At 48.7% G+C, this 17,734-nt stretch overlaps 5 protein-coding genes across 5 annotated transcripts; 1 reads left to right on the plus strand and 4 right to left on the minus strand.

Moving 5' to 3' along the window:
- Positions 1–455: 455 nt before the first annotated feature.
- LOC128271746 (putative aminopeptidase W07G4.4) lies at positions 456–4,204 on the minus strand. The gene is made up of 3 exons (XM_053009374.1): positions 4,095–4,204; positions 784–2,164; positions 456–716 (listed from the first exon to the last, which is right to left on the minus strand). Exons 1-3 carry the CDS (start codon positions 4,106–4,108, stop codon positions 549–551), a joined length of 1,563 nt encoding a protein of 520 aa, XP_052865334.1. The 5' UTR covers positions 4,109–4,204; the 3' UTR covers positions 456–548.
- A 1,071-nt stretch (positions 4,205–5,275) lies between these two features.
- LOC128273188 (protein BCCIP homolog) lies at positions 5,276–6,461 on the minus strand. Its single transcript, XM_053011115.1, has 3 exons — positions 6,280–6,461; positions 6,086–6,212; positions 5,276–6,016 (listed from the first exon to the last, which is right to left on the minus strand). The coding sequence occupies exons 1-3, from the start codon at positions 6,397–6,399 to the stop codon at positions 5,373–5,375; spliced, it is 891 nt and encodes a 296-aa protein (XP_052867075.1). The 5' UTR covers positions 6,400–6,461; the 3' UTR covers positions 5,276–5,372.
- Positions 6,462–6,825: 364 nt separating this feature from the next.
- On the plus strand, positions 6,826–9,030 carry LOC128274963 (T-complex protein 1 subunit zeta). The gene is made up of 2 exons (XM_053013318.1): positions 6,826–7,003; positions 7,206–9,030. The coding sequence occupies exons 1-2, from the start codon at positions 6,867–6,869 to the stop codon at positions 8,662–8,664; spliced, it is 1,596 nt and encodes a 531-aa protein (XP_052869278.1). The 5' UTR covers positions 6,826–6,866; the 3' UTR covers positions 8,665–9,030.
- Positions 8,957–10,962, minus strand: LOC128274964 (CDP-diacylglycerol--inositol 3-phosphatidyltransferase). The gene is made up of 4 exons (XM_053013319.1): positions 10,809–10,962; positions 10,606–10,740; positions 10,205–10,358; positions 8,957–10,125 (listed from the first exon to the last, which is right to left on the minus strand). The coding sequence occupies exons 1-4, from the start codon at positions 10,864–10,866 to the stop codon at positions 9,789–9,791; spliced, it is 684 nt and encodes a 227-aa protein (XP_052869279.1). The 5' UTR covers positions 10,867–10,962; the 3' UTR covers positions 8,957–9,788.
- A 653-nt stretch (positions 10,963–11,615) lies between these two features.
- Positions 11,616–13,635, minus strand: LOC128270298 (uncharacterized). Its single transcript, XM_053007700.1, has 3 exons — positions 13,626–13,635; positions 12,763–12,869; positions 11,616–12,689 (listed from the first exon to the last, which is right to left on the minus strand). The coding sequence occupies exons 1-3, from the start codon at positions 13,633–13,635 to the stop codon at positions 11,616–11,618; spliced, it is 1,191 nt and encodes a 396-aa protein (XP_052863660.1).
- Between the last annotated feature and the right edge of the window lie 4,099 nt (positions 13,636–17,734).

Here is a 17,734-nt window from a genome sequence, read left to right on the forward strand (position 1 = left end):
CGACCCGGCCGTCCACACAGTCTGCCGGGGGCCCTTTGGAGTGCGATCTGTTCACATCGTTTCCGCGCGACCCACACGACGTCGGTGGCGTCGTAACTCCCACGAACGGTGGGTGGGAATAGGGTTCCACCGGTTCCGTGTGTCCGCTAGCCGTCTTTTGTTCACCAAATTCTCCTCCCCACGGCCGCGCTGACTAAGGATTCGTCATGCATCGTGTGGCGTCGGTGGGCTTCGGTCGTGCAGAGAGAGAGAGAACCGTTACAGTGCGAACCCGGGGCCAACCGGGAGCCAGGAGCTTAAAGATTGAAATGATACTGAGGTCGAGAATGTCGGGCTGAACGCGGAAATTGTCATCCCAATGCACGTCGTCTCCGGACCGGAGGATGCTGCAGCGCAAACGGATGACAGAAAACCGGATCTAGCAAATACGGATCCACTTATGGAAACCGTCACCAGATGGGCGTAGTAGCATGCAAGCATTTTATTGATTTATTAAACCGTGATGTGTCGGTGTTGAAGGTTTTTTGTGGATTGACCATGTCTCAAGCTCACAGCAGATGGGTGCGAGCCAGTGCCAGCACCGGAGAGCCCGTCGGAGTGTCGGGCACGTCGCCGGCACTGCCAGCAATATCCAGATGCGAATACTTGATCGGATAGGAAGACTTCAGACCGCACTTGTCCAGCCCGGTCGCCATCATGAGAAAAGCGGCCGGTCCCTGTGGGAAACGGGGCACGAGAATTATACGTCGTGAAAACGGCGAAGAGGGAACCGCACAATCCTACCTGATGTCCACGCGGAGTACGGCTGGACGGGAGATTGTTGGCCTGCAGAACGTCTTCGCCGTAGGCTTTGCCCTTGTGGAAATCGAAGTCCTCCTTGCGCAGGACCGACACCTCGAACGGGTCGCCGACCTTTTCTCCCTCCCGTTGCAGCCGCAGCCCATGGTCCGCGGCCCGGGCCGGCCCATTATCCATGACGATGGCACTGTTGCCAACGGCGAGCACGGCGTGCCCGGTGAGTGTGGCGATCGTGAATAGGTGCGGATCGGCAGCCCGCTCACTCACGAACCGTTCCTTCATCTGGCAGAGTGCGTCCGCCATGGCCATGCGGCCCTCGGCGTCCGTGTTCCCGACCCGGATGCGCAGCCCGGCCCGTGACGTGATAATCTCGTCCGAAACGTAGCATTCTTCGCCGACCGAGTTGCGCACCATGCACATCACGCCGACCACGTGGATGTCCTTCGGTTGCAGCTGTTCGACCACCTTCATGAACCCGGCCACGGCAGCCGCCCCGCACTTGTCGCGGCTCATGCCGGCCATTATACCGCCCGCCTTGATGTCGGCACCGCCGGTATCGTACGTGACGCCCTTGCCGATCAACCCGACCGTTTTGCGGGCTGCATTCGGTGGTTTGTACTCCAGGAAGATGATGCGCCCCGAGTGGCGCTTAACGGTGCCGGCCGCACGGTTGACCGCCTGGAAGAGTGGATAATCCCGCTCGAACACGGCCGGATCCTCGATGACGCTGACCCGTACCGGACCGCCGGAACCAAACGCACCCAGCACGTACTCGACCACCCGCGGCGGTGCCATACGCTCCGGATCGCCACCACCGATGTCCCGGGCCACGAACCGACCCACCTCTAGCGTCTGCACGGTGCGCAGCAACCCCTTCACCTGGCCCGCATCCGGATGGTACACGCCGACGCTGCGGAACCGGTGGCTCTTCTCCGGCACGTCCTCCCGGAGCTGCAGCGGCACGTACAGCTGGTGGAGCGCTCCTAGCAGCGCGACCAGGGCCGCATCGCCGAACCGCTCGACCGCGTTCGGCAGCAGCAGAACCGGCTTCATGGCACCCGCCTTAATCGCCCGCCCCACCGCGGCTTGGGCGGCTTCCGCGAAGCGCCGTACATCGTCGAAATCGCCCAGCTCGCCGACCGGACTGAAGACGACACGGCAGCCAAGCTCCTCGCACCGGAAGCAGCTCAGTTCCGACTCGAACGCGGCGTCGAAGGACCGTTGGCGAGCGAACAGGCCGGCCAGCGGGGGCGACGCGGCCAACTCGGCCGCACCGCCATCGATCACACAGATCGTGTCGTACTGGTCCCGTTCCAACGCCGCTCGCTCCAGCGAAGTCACCGGCTGCAGCAGACAGGGCAGATAGCTGTGGGGAGAAAGAAAACCACGCACGAATGAATGGGGAGGGCGAATCTAGGTCAACAACGCGCCGAAGTTCAAGGAGCGCCCCGAGAGCGGCCAGAACCGCGCAGTGTACCTCGCAACGGTAAACGCCTTTCAGGATGACGCGCGCCGCGCGGAACGAACCGGAACGAACGAAAAGGAGGCAGCGTGATCCGATCGCCGTCCCTCTCGCACCAGCGACCCAACCGCGCCCCACCCGCACAGCAGCGTGGGGATTAAGGTGAGCCCCGTGAGGAGCAGAACGGTCCGAAATGAACGATTCCTCTCGCCAGCCAGACCCATTCGCGGCCGCAGTGCACGAATAATAAGACGAAAAGCATAAAAATAATAAAAACGGCCCCCAGAAGCGTCCCTTTCAAGTTCGCCTTTGCCCGCGCAAAGCCGAAGCAAATGCGCGCACGTCCCGTCGGCGCCCCACCGCCGCCGGTTGACCGTCGTTCGGGCCAACGAACGACCGCGGCGGCGGCGAACGGGAGAGAAACAGAAAAACTAGGTTAGGAATATCTTCTGCCAAGCCACCATGTTCGCGCCTCCTCCGCGCACGCCACTCCACCGCTGTGGTCTTGCCCGCGCTCGCGACCGTTGTCTGTGGTGCGTTGTTCTTTGATTGCGTTTCTCCACAATAATAAAACACACACACACACACACCCGGGCAACCGCGGACAGAGAACGGTTGGTTGGATGTGCGCTTAACGGTAAATTTGATGATTTTAAGCGCGCCTTCGTTTTGCGTCGTAGTTCGCGGGGCCCCTTCTTCGCGACGCGATACGGGTTACCACCGGGTGGACACCACACCCCGACGACTGATGTCCCTTTGCCGCAAAATGGATGACCCGCTTGCCCGCCGGTTGGACCAAGGCGGACCCACGGAGACGATGTGTGCGAGGTCGGATGGCGCAAAGCAAGTCCCGAAAGTGTGACAAACTAAACAAACACGCATTCGGAGGGGCCGGCCGGCGTGGGAATCACGAGCTTGACCTGAGGCAAATGGACATAAATGGCACAAGCCGGTTTCTTCGTTTCCTTCTTGTCCTTACATTCCGCCACTAGGCGTGGGGCGCGTTGTGGAATACTGGACAATCTAAAAGAGTACCCCCGATGCTGACCGCAACACCACTTAACGCGTTCGTCCGATGTTGTGCGATAGAGGGAGAGAGCGAGATGGCATTTTAATATACGCAGGTGTAGCGAAATGATCATAAAATTGATAAGAAACAGCTGTTCAGCCCAAAGCCGAGCTCTGTTACGGTAACAGTACGCCGAAGCTAGATGGTAACTAGAGCACATTTTGTCAGAAGAGTCACACTTCACAGGAAGATCAGAGTTCTAGAGACTTCTGGTGTAAGCTAATCTTTAGATCATAAATTGTACTACAAAACAGTTCGATCAAACAGGAAAGGATTCGATTAAAAGGATTGCATTGCCCAAATGATCAGCTGATTGGCCAGAACACACGAAAAAACCAAAACGCCCGATCGCAAAATGCTACGGGTCGTTGACCGTTCACCAGCTGGACGGAACACAGACCAGCAGTCTAGCCCCTCGGGTAATTGTTGGCTCTCCGATCCGGCTTTACGATGCTGTCTGGCACTTTGAGGAAAGCAAAGAAAGAAAAATGCGTCTGACAGTTATACCGAATCCCGTTAATAGTTTCGTTCCCCCTAACGGAAAATTCCCCCGGAAAATTATCAAAAAGAACATTGCTGTACTTACACATTATCGCGCGATCACGTGGCCAGCAAATGGAATATTTGCGCACGCACACAAACGCACGGGCAGAAGATAAGTCTTTCGCTTCAGTAATAGCCAAAAAATTACAAAAACTAATTTCGAATGGGAAACGCGCGCGATCCTCGAATAATAACTACAATAGTTTTGGGGGACAAACTCACCTTTCGATGCCCATCGCTGATCCCCGGGTAGGCAAGAGAACTTGGCTGCAGAATTCCGCCTACAAACTGCGACAAAGTTCGGTCTATCCGCTTCGCCGGACGCACCGTACACCACTGGTCCGCTCGTAGTGATAATCTGTAAATGGTCACCGGCAGAATGAGTGAAGCAGCTGCAATAATAGGGAATGTCGGATGATTGATAGGGCGCAGCTCCGAGTGCCCAGATCTCGCCGGTATCAGTAAGCAAACAATTGTTCGCCTCTGTAGATGCTGCTTTATAAGCACAGTTCACTTATGATCGAGTGGCCCCCGAATGGTGGAGCATATGCAGGCACAAATAATGAAATATGAATAATTTCTCTGATAAGCTCTTTGTTGTTCGGAATGAGTTTACGTTTCACATAATTCTTCGGTAATCGGTATCGCGCAGTCATATCCCCATTTACTGTAAATGTCACGAACAAACGACGCGATGCGCGGCCAATGATCCAATTATGAGTCAATTTCACCTTTTGATAAAAAATTCTACGAGACGTGCCTACGGACTTGACTTCTTTCTTCCTCCAATTAGTCATATGCAATCAATTGCGCTTCATGCGCTCATTGGACACGGCAACCGAGAGACCGAGCATGACCGAATTTTGTTACGAATTAGGCCGTTACAAGCGTAAATGACCGTTTGTGCTCCGGAGCTGCTCCCACTTTTAAGTGCATTATCGTGCTGCACATTCAAGGGTTAGAAAATTTCCGCGTTGTATTCGCTGCGTCATCCGACGATCCCGGTAAACATGGAGTCATTGCTTGCCTACTTTGTGGCTCCAATTGGCCGTAACATATGATACCAGGTTTTTTATGCTTACCTACGGTATCTTGTGCGATAACCACCCGTTGATTAACCCGCTGTTTATCGTTGTTACACTTAACAGTTAATAAAACAAACCACCTGCACGCTAAACGTAAACCGTAAAAACAACCGCGAGTCGTGCGCGAATTCTGCTGACTCGCTGACCGGTCAAAGTGTCAAATAACCACAACAAACCGTAGCGTTTTTCATTCATCAAGGAACGAGTGCTCGAATTCTGCTCGATTAGCCGTGTCCCACACCGTTTTCGGGGCAAACAATTTGATTATTTAAACAAATTACGATTTAGGAAGAATCAAGTAGGAACTGTTGTTTATTCTGTTCAAATACAGCACCACCAGTTACACAGAAAATTGACACACTTTATAAATCGCACTCACATTTATGAAATGACAATTAGACGATTACCCTTTTGTTTATTTGTTGGTCACGGATGCGACCAAATTCTTGATGGTGGCTACAATGTCCGGCAGCTTGCTGGCTTCTACTAGCAGCACCTTCCGGAATGGTTGCAGTTCTTCGTCCTTCTTCTGCCATTGACCAGCCAACGCGGTGGTCGTTTCCTTCTGCACCGAGTAATCGAAGCTCGCGTACGATTCCTTGATGAAGTACTCTTCTTCGTCGTTCGTATAAATAACTTCGGCCGGTGTTTCGCCTGAACCTGCCTGCTGATAGTACTTCACAAACATCAGATAGTAGTCGAAGCTGTACGGCATGCCTTTGGTGCGTGCCCGTTCCATTTCTTTGAGCAAGTTCTCGCTCAATGGCACAAACACGGCCGCGGGGATGTTGATAAATCGTTCGTTCACTAGCAATCCCGTCGTCTTGGTGCCGCTTTCGAGTGCTTCCCGGAACTGTTGGAGCACAAGCTCGGTTGCATACTTTTCGGCCTTCTCGAAGATTAGCTTTTGCAGTTGCCGAACCGAAGCCAGATCCTGCTTGTTGGACAAATTGATCACCGTCGTTACTCCGAACACCGACACCGTGTCGTCTTCATCATCGTCCTCGTCTTCGTCTTCATTGAACGATTGTTGGAGGACGCTGCCGACGTAGTTTTGCCCTGCGCGAAAACACACGAACAATATAAACAGTTCTGTGCGCAAACACATCCGGAGGCTTCCCAGCTTACCAATAATGACTCTGGCGAGCTCGGTCAGGTCAACGTGGGCTTTCACAAAAAGCTGTCCCAGCATCTGTTTTATGCCGTCCAAATCCGAGTCGATTGGGATTCTGCCTTCAAAATCCACCACAATTCCCTACAACGAGTATACGGTACCAAATGGAATCCAGATTCGCTTCCCTTGACTGCAACCAAACACTCACCTCGTCTCCATCGACGGCTTCTTCATTTTCCTCTTCACTGGAGTTATCGCTTTCACTTTTCGTGTCCACCGGCTGCTCATCCTCCTCCTCAGCTTCAACTTTAACCCTTTTACTGGTCATTGTGCGAATAATTTCCCAACATATGCGGGAAATACTGGTTTACGATTGCAATGAAAGCACGCGCGTGCACGGTTTGATTGCCGGAGAAAAATGCCTGCCATTCACACTGCCAGGTTGAGTTCTCCACACTGACCTGATTGTTTTGACAGCGGTAACATTCTAAAACAACTTATTTGTTGCAGTATCGTGAGCCTGCATAAAAACATGTTCGGTTATCATAGTATCAACAATTTATGTTACATTTTTCTGCAAACTGTTTCTAAAAAAGGTTCAAAGTTTGTGCAATCGAAAAATCGCGTCTAAAAAGCTGCATATTCATACCCCCATTGTCATTTGAAATGTCACTTCTGCCGAAAGCATTGAAGAAGCAGAGGAATCAGAAGAAATAACAGCACCGCTAACGGCACAGTAGCTGCTGAAACCTGAACTCGTTGTGAAGAGAATTAACAGGAAAAACTACAGGAACAATGGCTTCAATTAGTTTGTTAAATCCAGATGCTGAGTTCGCTCGCGCTGCGCAGGCATTAGCGGTTAACATCACCGCCGCAAAGGGTATTCAGGATGTGATGAAAACCAGCCTCGGGCCGAAGGGTACAATGAAAATGTGAGTATCTCTCCGGCGAAACAACTGCTCACAAGAAACCTCATTTTGTAGCATTTATAAATTAACTTCCTTATCCCATGGTTTGCTAATGCCTTCAAACAGCATAAACTATCAGTTTAAAACCCTCTCAGAGGGTTATGATGAAAAACATTCGATTTGTAAATGACTCACCTGACCCGTTTCTAACCTCACTTTTGATCAGGCTGGTTTCTGGTGCCGGCGACATCAAGATCACTAAGGATGGAAATGTGCTGCTGCACGAGATGCAGATCAAGCATCCGACGGCTTCGTTGATTGCGCGTGCTAGTACGGCGCAAGACGATGTGACCGGAGACGGAACTACCTCGATTGTGCTGATCATCGGCGAACTGTTGAAGCAAGCGGATCTTTACTTCGCTGACGGGTTGCACCCGCGAATCATCGCTGACGGCTACGACCAGGCACGTTTGCAGGCGCTGGAAATTCTGGACAAAATTGCGTGTCCGATTGAAGTGAATCGCGAGAATCTGCTAAATGTCGCTCGCACGTCGCTGCGTACCAAGGTTCACCCGGCGCTGGCTGACCTGCTGACCGATGTTTGTGTCGATGCGGTGCTGGCCATTCGTAGCGAGGACAAGCCTGTTGATTTGCACATGGTCGAGATTATGGAGATGCAGCACAAATCGTCTTCTGACACGCAGTTGGTAAAAGGAATCGTCATGGATCATGGCGCACGCCATCCGGACATGCCGAAGCGTGTTGAAAATGCGTACATCTTAACATGCAACGTTTCGATGGAATACGAAAAGTCGGAGGTAAACTCAAGTTTCTTCTACAAGACGGCCGAAGAGCGTGAAAAGTTCGTCCGTGCCGAGCGTGACTTCATCGAGCAGCGCGTGCAGAAGGTGATTGAGCTGAAGAAGAAAGTTTGCGACGGAACCGATAAAACGTTTGTGGTGATCAACCAGAAAGGTATCGATCCGATGTCGCTCGATATGCTGGCCAAGGAAGGTATCGTCGCACTGCGCCGTGCGAAGCGCCGCAATATGGAGCGTTTATCTCTCGCCTGTGGTGGTATTGCAATGAACTCTTTCGACAACATGGATGAGTCGTGCCTTGGATACGCTGGTCTCGTGTACGAGCACGTGCTGGGCGAGGAAAAGTTTACGTTCGTTGAAGGGTGCAAACATCCGCTCTCGGTGACGATTCTGCTGAAGGGTCCCAACAAGCATTCGCTCATTCAAATCAAGGACGCCATTCGCGATGGGCTGCGTTCGATTAATAATGCAGTCGAGGACAAAAAGCTTGTCCCAGGTGCCGGTGCTTTCGAAGTACGGGTGCACAACAAGCTGCGCGAGTACGCAAAGACCGTGAAGGGCAAAACACGCCTCGCCATTCAAGCGTATGCCGACGCTATGCTTGTAATCCCGAAGGTTCTCGCAGTGAACAGTGGCTACGATGCCCAGGATACCATTGTGCGGCTGCAGGAGGAAGGATTGTTGAACGAAGAGCCAATCGGATTGGATCTTTCGACCGGCGAGCCTATGAAACCGGTGGATATGGGAATTTTTGATAACTACATCGTAAAGAAACAAATTCTCAATTCTTCCACCATCATCGCTGTCAACATCCTGCTTGTCGATGAAATTTTGCGCGCGGGCATGAGTAGCCTGAAAGGCTAAAGCGCCTTCTCCCGAGTGGTCAGCACTCTTTCTGTATTGCTTACTTGCGTGGACTAATATTTCTTTAAGCACTGTCTTGTCGTTCATTTACCACTCACATCCCGTCGAAAAGCACCACTGAAGAGCGAATTCGTTTCTGTCGCCTTTCATGTCGAGTTTATCGCCTAACGATGCTTTGTAACCCCAATTAACTTCACAATAAATGCACACGCTTAAATATATCATCAAAATGCTTTGGAAGCTTATTTTATGAACACTGTGTATGAAAGAAGGTCGGAATTTGGTCTTCATTTTCAACAGCTATGTTGTAGGATTTATTTATTAGACACTGGAGTTCAACCACGTTGTTTCTAAAGGTTTCTACACTAGACATTAGATTCTTTTTCTAGTACTATTCATACATTCATTGTTCAGTGCTCGAATCACATCAAGTGAGCCTTTGCTGAAACGAACTAAAAATGTGACAATACAATCAATGTGTGTTAATGTGGTCTGAGTCTACTGTTGCTGTGAGTTTTATCCTTTGTTTCCATGAAGCCATAGGGCGATTGTACTTTTTAGTCGTTTGGGATCGAGGTAATTTACCGTTAAACAAAGTTATAGGTAGTTTTTCTGATTATGCAGGACTTTTAAGCTTGCCTGTCAAGAATAGTTCGTTAGACTCGTGCAGTTATTTGTAGTCGTTGATACAAATTTAACCGGAATGTGCCGTTAAGCTAGCTGCCTTCTATTCGCAAACCTCTCCATACTTTTGTTACCGTGCGTCTTTTACTTGCGCATTACATTGCAGTTCAGGTGCAGTTCCCTATCGTCGCAAAAGGGCTACGACTGTGCTAACAGGTTTGATTACGACATGTTTGTGGTAACATACGACGAAACACTTAAAACGATTCACTTTGGCATAGTTTGGAATTCGAACAGAGACACACGAGGCTGGACACATAATTGTTAGAATTCTACGACAAACCAAGCGGAGATCGCAAGATCGGAGAAATCAGCCTTCCGACCGTCCTTAAGTCGTCAAACGAGGCAAGCATTTTTAATGCTCTTAGCTGCCAGGAAGTTCTTTCAGCTTGTCAGAGAACTTCGCTTAACATCTGGATACGCGTTGAAAACTCATTGCTTTACTGTGGCTTCTTATTTGCCTCACGCTCCCGTTGAGCAGCCCTTTCGGCCACGTCGATTACTCCGATATTGCAACTCGCTACGAAGCCGTGTATGACGGAGATACCGGTTTTAACTACTGCGACCGGAAACGAAACGATTGCCAAAAGCTTGAACGACGAGATGCCGAAAATCAGTGGACCAGGCGTAAAATGTAGTAAATACAGCGACGAATAGAACAGTTCGTTGAACAGACACATTAAGCCCAGCACGGCCCGGTTGGTGTAGTAAACACGCATAATGGGATTACCGGACATGTCAATGAACTTATGGGAGGTCTTGCCCTGCAAAACGGTCCTGAAACATGCAGAAACAGTTACGCATAAGGGCAGTTGTTATTTGGAAAGATCAATCAGGACGAAGCCCGTATTCTTACGTGTGCAGATAAAACCAATGGCATGCAACATCGATTGCCATCGACAGTTGGAACCAGAACATGTACTTCGGATAGAAGTAACTCAGCGTAACGAGCAACCCACAAGTACCACAGCGGTCGGTGAGCTGATCGAGCATTGCTCCGAATTTGGTCGCTTGAAATGAAAAAAAAAAACGTTTATCATTATCAATCATTATCAGTCGTCTAGTGGCGATCCCTCTCACTAACACTCGTCGGCTACGGGTTCCCCACTGATATCGGTGTAATAAAGCTAATCTCAATTTCGATGACCATTATGCAACCGTGTGCCACGCAACCGGGTAATCCAATCAGCAGGATTCCGGATCGATTTTTCCGGAATTTCGTGGTACAGTTTGCGCTCCAAAAGATTTGCTACTTACATTGATTAAAATGCCGCGCCGCATGTCCATCGAGAGCGTCCAGCAGGACGCTAATAATGTAACACCAACTTGCAATCACGTAGTTCGTCGGCATGTAGTAAAAGGAAATAATCGCCAGCACAATTCGTGCGTAACCTACGTCGGAAGATAAACAAACGGTGTGCGTGAACAATGGGCTAATGTAATGATAACGATTTACATACCGATAATGTTCGGAACGAACATATAAATGTTTTCTCTCGGTTTCTCGACCTCCATCATAGCAATCTGTTCCGGATATTCTGTTTTTTTAGCTGCGATTCGAGTTTCGTATTCAAAGTTTTCCTCGTTGCACTGCGTGATAGATTTTCCACCTTCGATCACTTGCGGAATTGTATTGAAAATGAAGGCGATGTTTGTTGACAGAACGAACTCGAGTTTGCTTCTTCGTTTCGGACTCTTAAGATTAGACATTTCTGACATACACGTGAAATATTTCAAACCACAGTATAACAGTTGACTACGGTTTGAAATCAATGCAAATAAACAAATTGATTTACGCCTATTTCTCGTTTATTCAAAGAGACATCATAATGCTACAATGAGGAAGCAGTGTAAGAAGGCTAAATTTAGTTGAGCTAAATTTAGTTGAGCTAAACAATATGCGGAATGTGTCTGAAAGTGCATGCAATTGATCCGATGTGGAAAAGGTTTCTCAAAAAGGACATTTTTGGACACTGGTTCAGTACGCGCCCTCAAAATTTCGGTTTCAAAACACTACTAGGCTCAGATTCCGGTCAACGCATCAGCCTCATTGCAAGATTCACAACAGATCTTTGGAGAAAACTCCTTTTGGAGTAGATGCGACACAATGCGAAGTGATAAGAAAATAGCACCACAAGTAAAGTTCTTCTGCTCTTCTCAGCATATTCGTACATCGTCAAACATAAAAAAAACGCAATGAATGTTGCTAATTTTTAAAATAATTTATTAAATTAAAAGAAGCATCACGAGAGTTATCTCGCATCTCGTTAACCGTATGATAATGTGTAACCCATACTTTCCATTAACGTTTCCTTGATGGCCGGTTGGAGAGCTTTTTGCATGTACGTCGTTAGTAGCCCCCGAACGCCCTTGGAGAAAAGGTTGTCGATTTCGTTCGAGTAAGCATCGTCCAAAGCCTCGTTTGTTTCTACGTTTTGCCAACCCTTGTCCGGTGTGGCCGGGGTTGGTCCGTACCCGTATGCGTTAGGGCCTGCGTAGGACGAGTAGGAGAAGGGATTGCGTTCCGCAAAGAATGTTCTGCTGTTTGGATCCTGCTCCGCGGATGGCTCGAGGTCTCGCTGATCTTCATCCACATCGACGAACGTTGCAGGCGATAAAAACAGAGTGTCTCCATCGTTGAGCTTCAGCATGTCGTTCTTGCCATCGTTGCTCGTTAGGTCGTCATCGACGTAATCTAGAGACCTTCGCCGATCGCGACCGTAGTGGGACGGTGCAGTTGGCTGGCGATTGAGAAAATGGCGTCTCTTTGAGTTGATACGATACTTGATACCGGACGGCCCTTCGCAGCTGTGGGCAAACACCGATATGAATCCGGGTTCCGAAAAGTGTGAGTCCGTACGCACGTTGGCCTGCCGGCTGCGCTCGCCGAGACCGGATGGCACCAACGGAATCGTCCGAAACTCGATGCCCGCGCGCCGCAGTCGAAGTATCATATCGCACCGTCCTCCCGATGGGTGCATTATCACTCTCCCACTGATTTGTAGGTCCGGAAATTCTAGCTTAGTGTCTAGCGTACGATTATGTTCGATAAATTGGCATCGGTCCACCACGACCCACTGGTGATTTTGAGGGATTCTCACCCTTAAGTTAGCCACTTCGACCTGGGCGGCGGACAGTAGGTTTGGCGAACCAGCCGTTGGGTAGAAGGGTAATCCCGGACCATTTACTGGTCCGTTGAACTTTTGCTTGTAATCGGTAACAATCTGTTGGATTTCTTCATTAAAGTCACCATTGCTGTTCCCGCTAAACGGAGATCGCTGTGCTGCGGCACTAAATAACGATTGTCTTTGGGGTCCACTGTCGGAGAAATCTATGATAGACTTGAAACGCATTTGGAATGAAAAAAAAGGGTTAACCATCAGCATTTGCCGAGATCGCGAGTGGGCCACTTACACTGGAACCTGATCGTTGCTGGCTGCGACGAAGGGTTGTGTCCAGAGCCGATTCCAATCGATTTGCACAACGCTGTCCGTACAGGTTTCTGATTGCCCGAGTACGCCCTATGGAAAACAGAGGAAAACGAATAAAGCCACGGCTTACGCTAGATTCTTGAGAAGTGTCGGAATGGACGGAGCACAATTGTTGAATTAGGATTCTCCCGTGAGAAAACGTTGAAAATATATTCGCTTTAAAAGGTCCTGCACAAACGAGTGAAATTTTAACACACCCAAATAATTAGCAGCCCACCAGGCAAAGGTAAAACAGGTAGTCAGTTAGATAATTCCTTCTGAAAGTGTTTCACTTTTTTAACATCAGAACCTGCCCTGGAATAAGAGAAACGAGGTGGGAAATGGCGCAATCATTTGGCGCACATGACATTCAAATTAATCGTTATGCTTTGTTGTGTCCAGCACGAGCCAAATTTCTAGCATCCATTAAGTTCGCAGCACCGTTTGTTGGAAGAGGTAGGAATGTATGAGTCATAGTTTTGTTGTTTTCGATACACAATGTTCATAGTCGCACAACCAAGCCGTCCTGTAATCACAGTTTAAATTTGAATTTAACACTATTTAATTTGGTTACACGTAAAATCAAATAAAGTGTTTGCACTTTTGGCACGCTTATCATATTGTGATTCATTATTCGTACGCTTTTGCTCACATCATACGACTTCTCAAGAAATTCGCTTTTATTTTGGGCGGAACACATGCACGAATCTTGCTTTCGTTATTCTACAATGATGTAGTTTCAGCACAGAAGGTACTACGATAAAGGTCCGTTTTAAACGAACCTACTTCACTGTCTTCGGCACGCACATTTGGCCATTGTTAGCATTTTGGGAGGTCTGTTGTAATTCGTATCATAAACAACCATTTTCTCACTGCACGTCGATCCACTGTTGGTACGTCAACAGAAAACGGAAACAATGCTGTGTTTCCTTCGGGTTTCCATTACATCACACTGTTCCCAAACTCTTTCGAACAAACCGCCCGGGCCGATGAGCTCAGTTTCAAATTTTACAGCACCACCTTCACAGCCAGCCCGCGAACTGCGCAACACAGATCGAGACACTGTTTTTCCCGCTCCGAACTTGGTAACCCTCGGTCCGTGGAAAAATCTCGAAGGGTTCCGTTTTCAGTGGAACGAAGATGCGTCAGTGCCCTTTCACGCTTTTCACTTTCCTTTCCGAACCATTTGTTGCTCACCTAAAACGTAGTCGGACGACGCACAAAGGCACAGAAGGAAACTGATCCAGAAACGCGCACACATGTTGCTACCGTAACGCTTTTTCGCTAGGTAATACTAAACTGGGTGATATTACAAAAATGGCAATACCAAGCTACGGTGTAGCACCGTGCGCATATCGCGGTACACAAAGCGCAAACCACGACGGTCAGTGGGACGATCGGTGGGGCACGGATCGCGATCGCGTAACTCTTCCGTCGGAGCTTCTTGCGTCGTCGAAAGTCGTCGTCGGACTGAGCGGTCGCGGTCCCAAAAGTGGAAACCACCTCCGTGCCGGGAATCGACGGTGCCAGCGCCGGCACGGGAGGGAAATTGTAGCAAACGAAACCTCCCCGTGCTGCCGCTGGTTGGGAGCCTATTTTTTATTTCCAGTTCCATTTTGTGGCACATCTTCTGTCATCTCCAGGGCCCGGCCGGGGGCGGAGAGGAGCAGCTGCTTGGGGTTTTGGTTGGTTTGGCAGCGCGCCAGTGCAACGCGCCATCATCGCTGCAAGTTGATCGGCACAGCAGCAGCAACAGGTCGCTCCCGGGGACCGGTACGGTGGCTGTCCCTGGAAAACGTGTGGAACGGCATGAAGGCCTTCGGGGGTGGTGGTCGATGTGGGAAAAGGCCTTCGGATTCATGTTCCGTGGAAAGCAAGCGTTTTTCCTCCCGCACACTCGAAGAGAGTGAAAAAGAAGCAAAAAAACTGCGACGGACTCGTTTGCAGGGCCGGTTCTTCTGTTCCGGACCAGTAAATGTCGCTAGCGTTGGTTCTGGTGTGCCCTTCGGGGGCCAGGTTGGGTAGTATGTGCAGAAATCGGCAGTAGGCGCACTTGAACTCCGGTATCGTCGTCGAGCTCGTTAGATGGTTCGGTATGTTGCACCTCGTTCACAGTCGACCGGCGCTGGCACCGTTCGGCTTATAAATTTGATGAGAGTTGCACAGACAAGGTGAAAGCCTTCTTATGGTTTTTCAAATGCATAGAATGCAACGATTTCTGACTAAGTTATCCTTTTGGTCAATAAATAGCGCTGCAGTGTTAGTACAATGTTTTCACTATGTTTTCGCATCCTGGGATCTTATTTTGGCACTGAGAACCCTAAACGTAGACCTTTTGGAATTTAAGAAGTGCTCGATCGAATGGACGGCATCCAAAAACCATGTCCAAGACGATCAAAAATGCATAATTTACCTGTTGAGAGTACTCGTCCCATGTTTTATAATAGAAACAAAAACCCAACATAAAATACAAGCAATTTTTAGAAGGAAAATATAACGCATGTTCCGAAAATTCATACTGTAGCTGGATTACTTATTGACCCATATAACTAATTAAATGAGATTTCAACGAAGAAACGAAAGTTTACAAAAATAGTATTTTGATAGAATTTTATAAATCTTACAATCATTCCGTTAATAAAGTTTCGATTACTCATTCCGATAAATCGTTTCATTGATCGAACTAGTTTCCGTTGACTCTTTATTTTCAACGTTTATAAAATAACGATCTTAACATTGCGTGGTATTTAACCTTCATGATTATTTCATTGGCCTTGTGCGATCGCGTTGGCGCCCATTTGTAATGTCGTTTTGGTTGAACGGAACACCCGCATACGAGGTCAGAAAGTCTTTACAGGTTTTTCTCTTGGTCACAGTACCAAACAGCGTGTTTTGCTATTGGTCATTTGACGAGAAATTGGAAAGGTGAAGACCGATTCGGGTTGTTGTTTCCGTTGTGGTGATAAAGACCTCAAGGCCAACATGATAAAACAAACGCCAACGGCCATTTTACAGGACGTATGCGTGCTTAAAAGTTAGTCTTTTGAGAATAGTAGTTAAACCTTCAAATGTTTGTGACGCAAATAATTTTAAATTTGATGCCACTAAACTACTTTGATGCCACTAAATGCCCACAAAGTGGTAGCCTTGGCAACGTTATTTCCACCTTGTGAGAAAATGTCTCATGATTAGGAATACACCAGAATTAGTATTTCTATGCTAAGTATTCTATACGGTATTCAGTGGATATTAGAAAGAAGCAGCCGTCTTTGTAATCTGCTTAAGTGCAGTCTCAAATAAGGATATAGCATGGCAGTGATTAATATTTCCCTACCCTGTAAAACTGAAAGAAAAAGTATTAACGAGCGTCCTCATCTGATTGTAGCCAAATTTTACGATGGATTCACAACGCCGAGAAGGTATTCATGTTACGAAATAGAAAATCGGCGGAGTAAAGTTCCAAATTAATGTATCATAGTACCAAGTTTTCGCATGTGCGGTTACTTAACTAATATTTTTTTTTTCCTCGATACAGTTTACAAAATGTACTGAAACAATGTTAGTGGTGCCATCGGGCTCACAACACTTTTCCCGCCATACATTGAACCTTATCGCTCCACCACACAGAGAGAAGGTCAGTTCCAAGGAAGCAATAGAAAGGGCGCCGCCCCGGGGAGAGCAACAATAAAATTAACTCACTTTTGTTGCAAAGCCAGTGGCGGCCACCATGGCCGGCCGGTGCACCTGCCTTGTCGCAGTGGTCTATTAGCACGCATTAGTGTGTCCAATTTGGGTAACCGACAAGTGTCAGCGTGTCGGAAGAGAAGCTATACGAAAGAAGTCTCCGGCCGTGGATACGACGGGAGACCAATTGATTGTCGGCACTTTTCCTACGGCACGTGTGCCTTGTGGCCGGGTACGGAAGCATCGCGGAGTGGAAGGCAGCGACTCGGAACGTCTGGCCGTGGTGCGATGTGTCGGCGTGGTATGTGAGAAAAAAAACTACTTCATCCAACCGACAGGCGCATGGAACGAGGAAAATTGTGGAAAACGAGCTTAGTAAAATCCCTCCCGGGACGGAGGATGACCCGCTCACCCGTCCCTGCGGAGGGAAGCGTAGCGAACCTAACCTGGCATGCTGTAAGACAATGGGCATTCATTTCTCGAAGAAAAATTGGCAGAAAGTGAATCTGATTGTCTGGGGACCTTCGCGGCCATTTCTCCCTTTTTCCATACGAACATGCACATGTCCCAATGGCCCTGGCTGCCCGTGTCTGGCAGAACCAATTGCAGTGGCATGTTGCGTGACTGCCACGCTCACATGAGGCATAAATTGTCATCGCAATCAGACACATCCGATTATCGTGCAATTTTTGGTGCAAAAAGTTACCGAACGATTGTGCAGATTTACTTTCTGGTGACAATAGTCGAGTCGGAACGATGACAGGCGCCGGTGTTCGCTGGAGTGGTTTCTTGCAAATCCTGTAATCCGCCACGGACTGACGACTAGAAAGACGATTAGGCAATCGTCGCACGGGGTTAAGTTTAGCCTGGTTGTGGCAATGTTCCTAGTCGCATCGGTAAGGCCGATTCGACATTTGCGTCAACCTATTGCACGAATATATTATAGAGCGATGCTATATAAACCAACTGCCCTATATTTATCTGGCACACCTTAAGACCTGGCCGCAGATGGTTCAATCGAGCATGCATATTTATATTACGATTAAAGATGTGCAAATCACAATAATATGCAAAACCATGGTGAGGCAATTGTACGTTAATTATGAGTCATGACAACGTGAAACCGCCTTACCAAGTGCCTCTCTCTCTCTCGTTACCTTTTCTTGCACTTGCTTCGGGTCAGCGGCAGATATTCCCTTAACGGTATCCCGGGTCTGCAGATCGGTGTGTTC

This window comes from Anopheles cruzii, chromosome 3, assembly GCF_943734635.1.
Source record: "Anopheles cruzii chromosome 3, idAnoCruzAS_RS32_06, whole genome shotgun sequence".
Taxonomy (NCBI): Eukaryota; Metazoa; Arthropoda; class Insecta; order Diptera; family Culicidae; genus Anopheles; species Anopheles cruzii.

Bases quoted from the DNA above. Each gene is read 5' to 3' on its own strand.
- LOC128271746 (XM_053009374.1), bottom strand. The intron at 717-783 runs GTAGGATTGTGC...CGTTTCCCACAG, and splicing joins GTACTCCGCGTGGACATCAG to GGACCGGCCGCTTTTCTCAT.
- LOC128273188 (XM_053011115.1), bottom strand. From the start codon at position 6,399: ATGACCAGTAAAAGGGTTAAAGTTGAAGCTGAGGAGGAGGATGAGCAG. The intron at 6,213-6,279 runs GTGAGTGTTTGG...TACTCGTTGTAG, and splicing joins AAGCCGTCGATGGAGACGAG to GGAATTGTGGTGGATTTTGA. The intron at 6,017-6,085 runs GTAAGCTGGGAA...GTTTTCGCGCAG, and splicing joins GCTCGCCAGAGTCATTATTG to GGCAAAACTACGTCGGCAGC.
- LOC128274963 (XM_053013318.1), top strand. From the start codon at position 6,867: ATGGCTTCAATTAGTTTGTTAAATCCAGATGCTGAGTTCGCTCGCGCT. The intron at 7,004-7,205 runs GTGAGTATCTCT...ACTTTTGATCAG, and splicing joins CCGAAGGGTACAATGAAAAT to GCTGGTTTCTGGTGCCGGCG.
- LOC128274964 (XM_053013319.1), bottom strand. From the start codon at position 10,866: ATGATGGAGGTCGAGAAACCGAGAGAAAACATTTATATGTTCGTTCCG. The intron at 10,359-10,605 runs GTAAGTAGCAAA...TTTCATTTCAAG, and splicing joins GGCGCGGCATTTTAATCAAT to CGACCAAATTCGGAGCAATG. The intron at 10,126-10,204 runs GTAAGAATACGG...TGCATGTTTCAG, and splicing joins CATTGGTTTTATCTGCACAC to GACCGTTTTGCAGGGCAAGA.
- LOC128270298 (XM_053007700.1), bottom strand. The intron at 12,690-12,762 runs GTAAGTGGCCCA...ATGCGTTTCAAG, and splicing joins AGCAACGATCAGGTTCCAGT to TCTATCATAGATTTCTCCGA.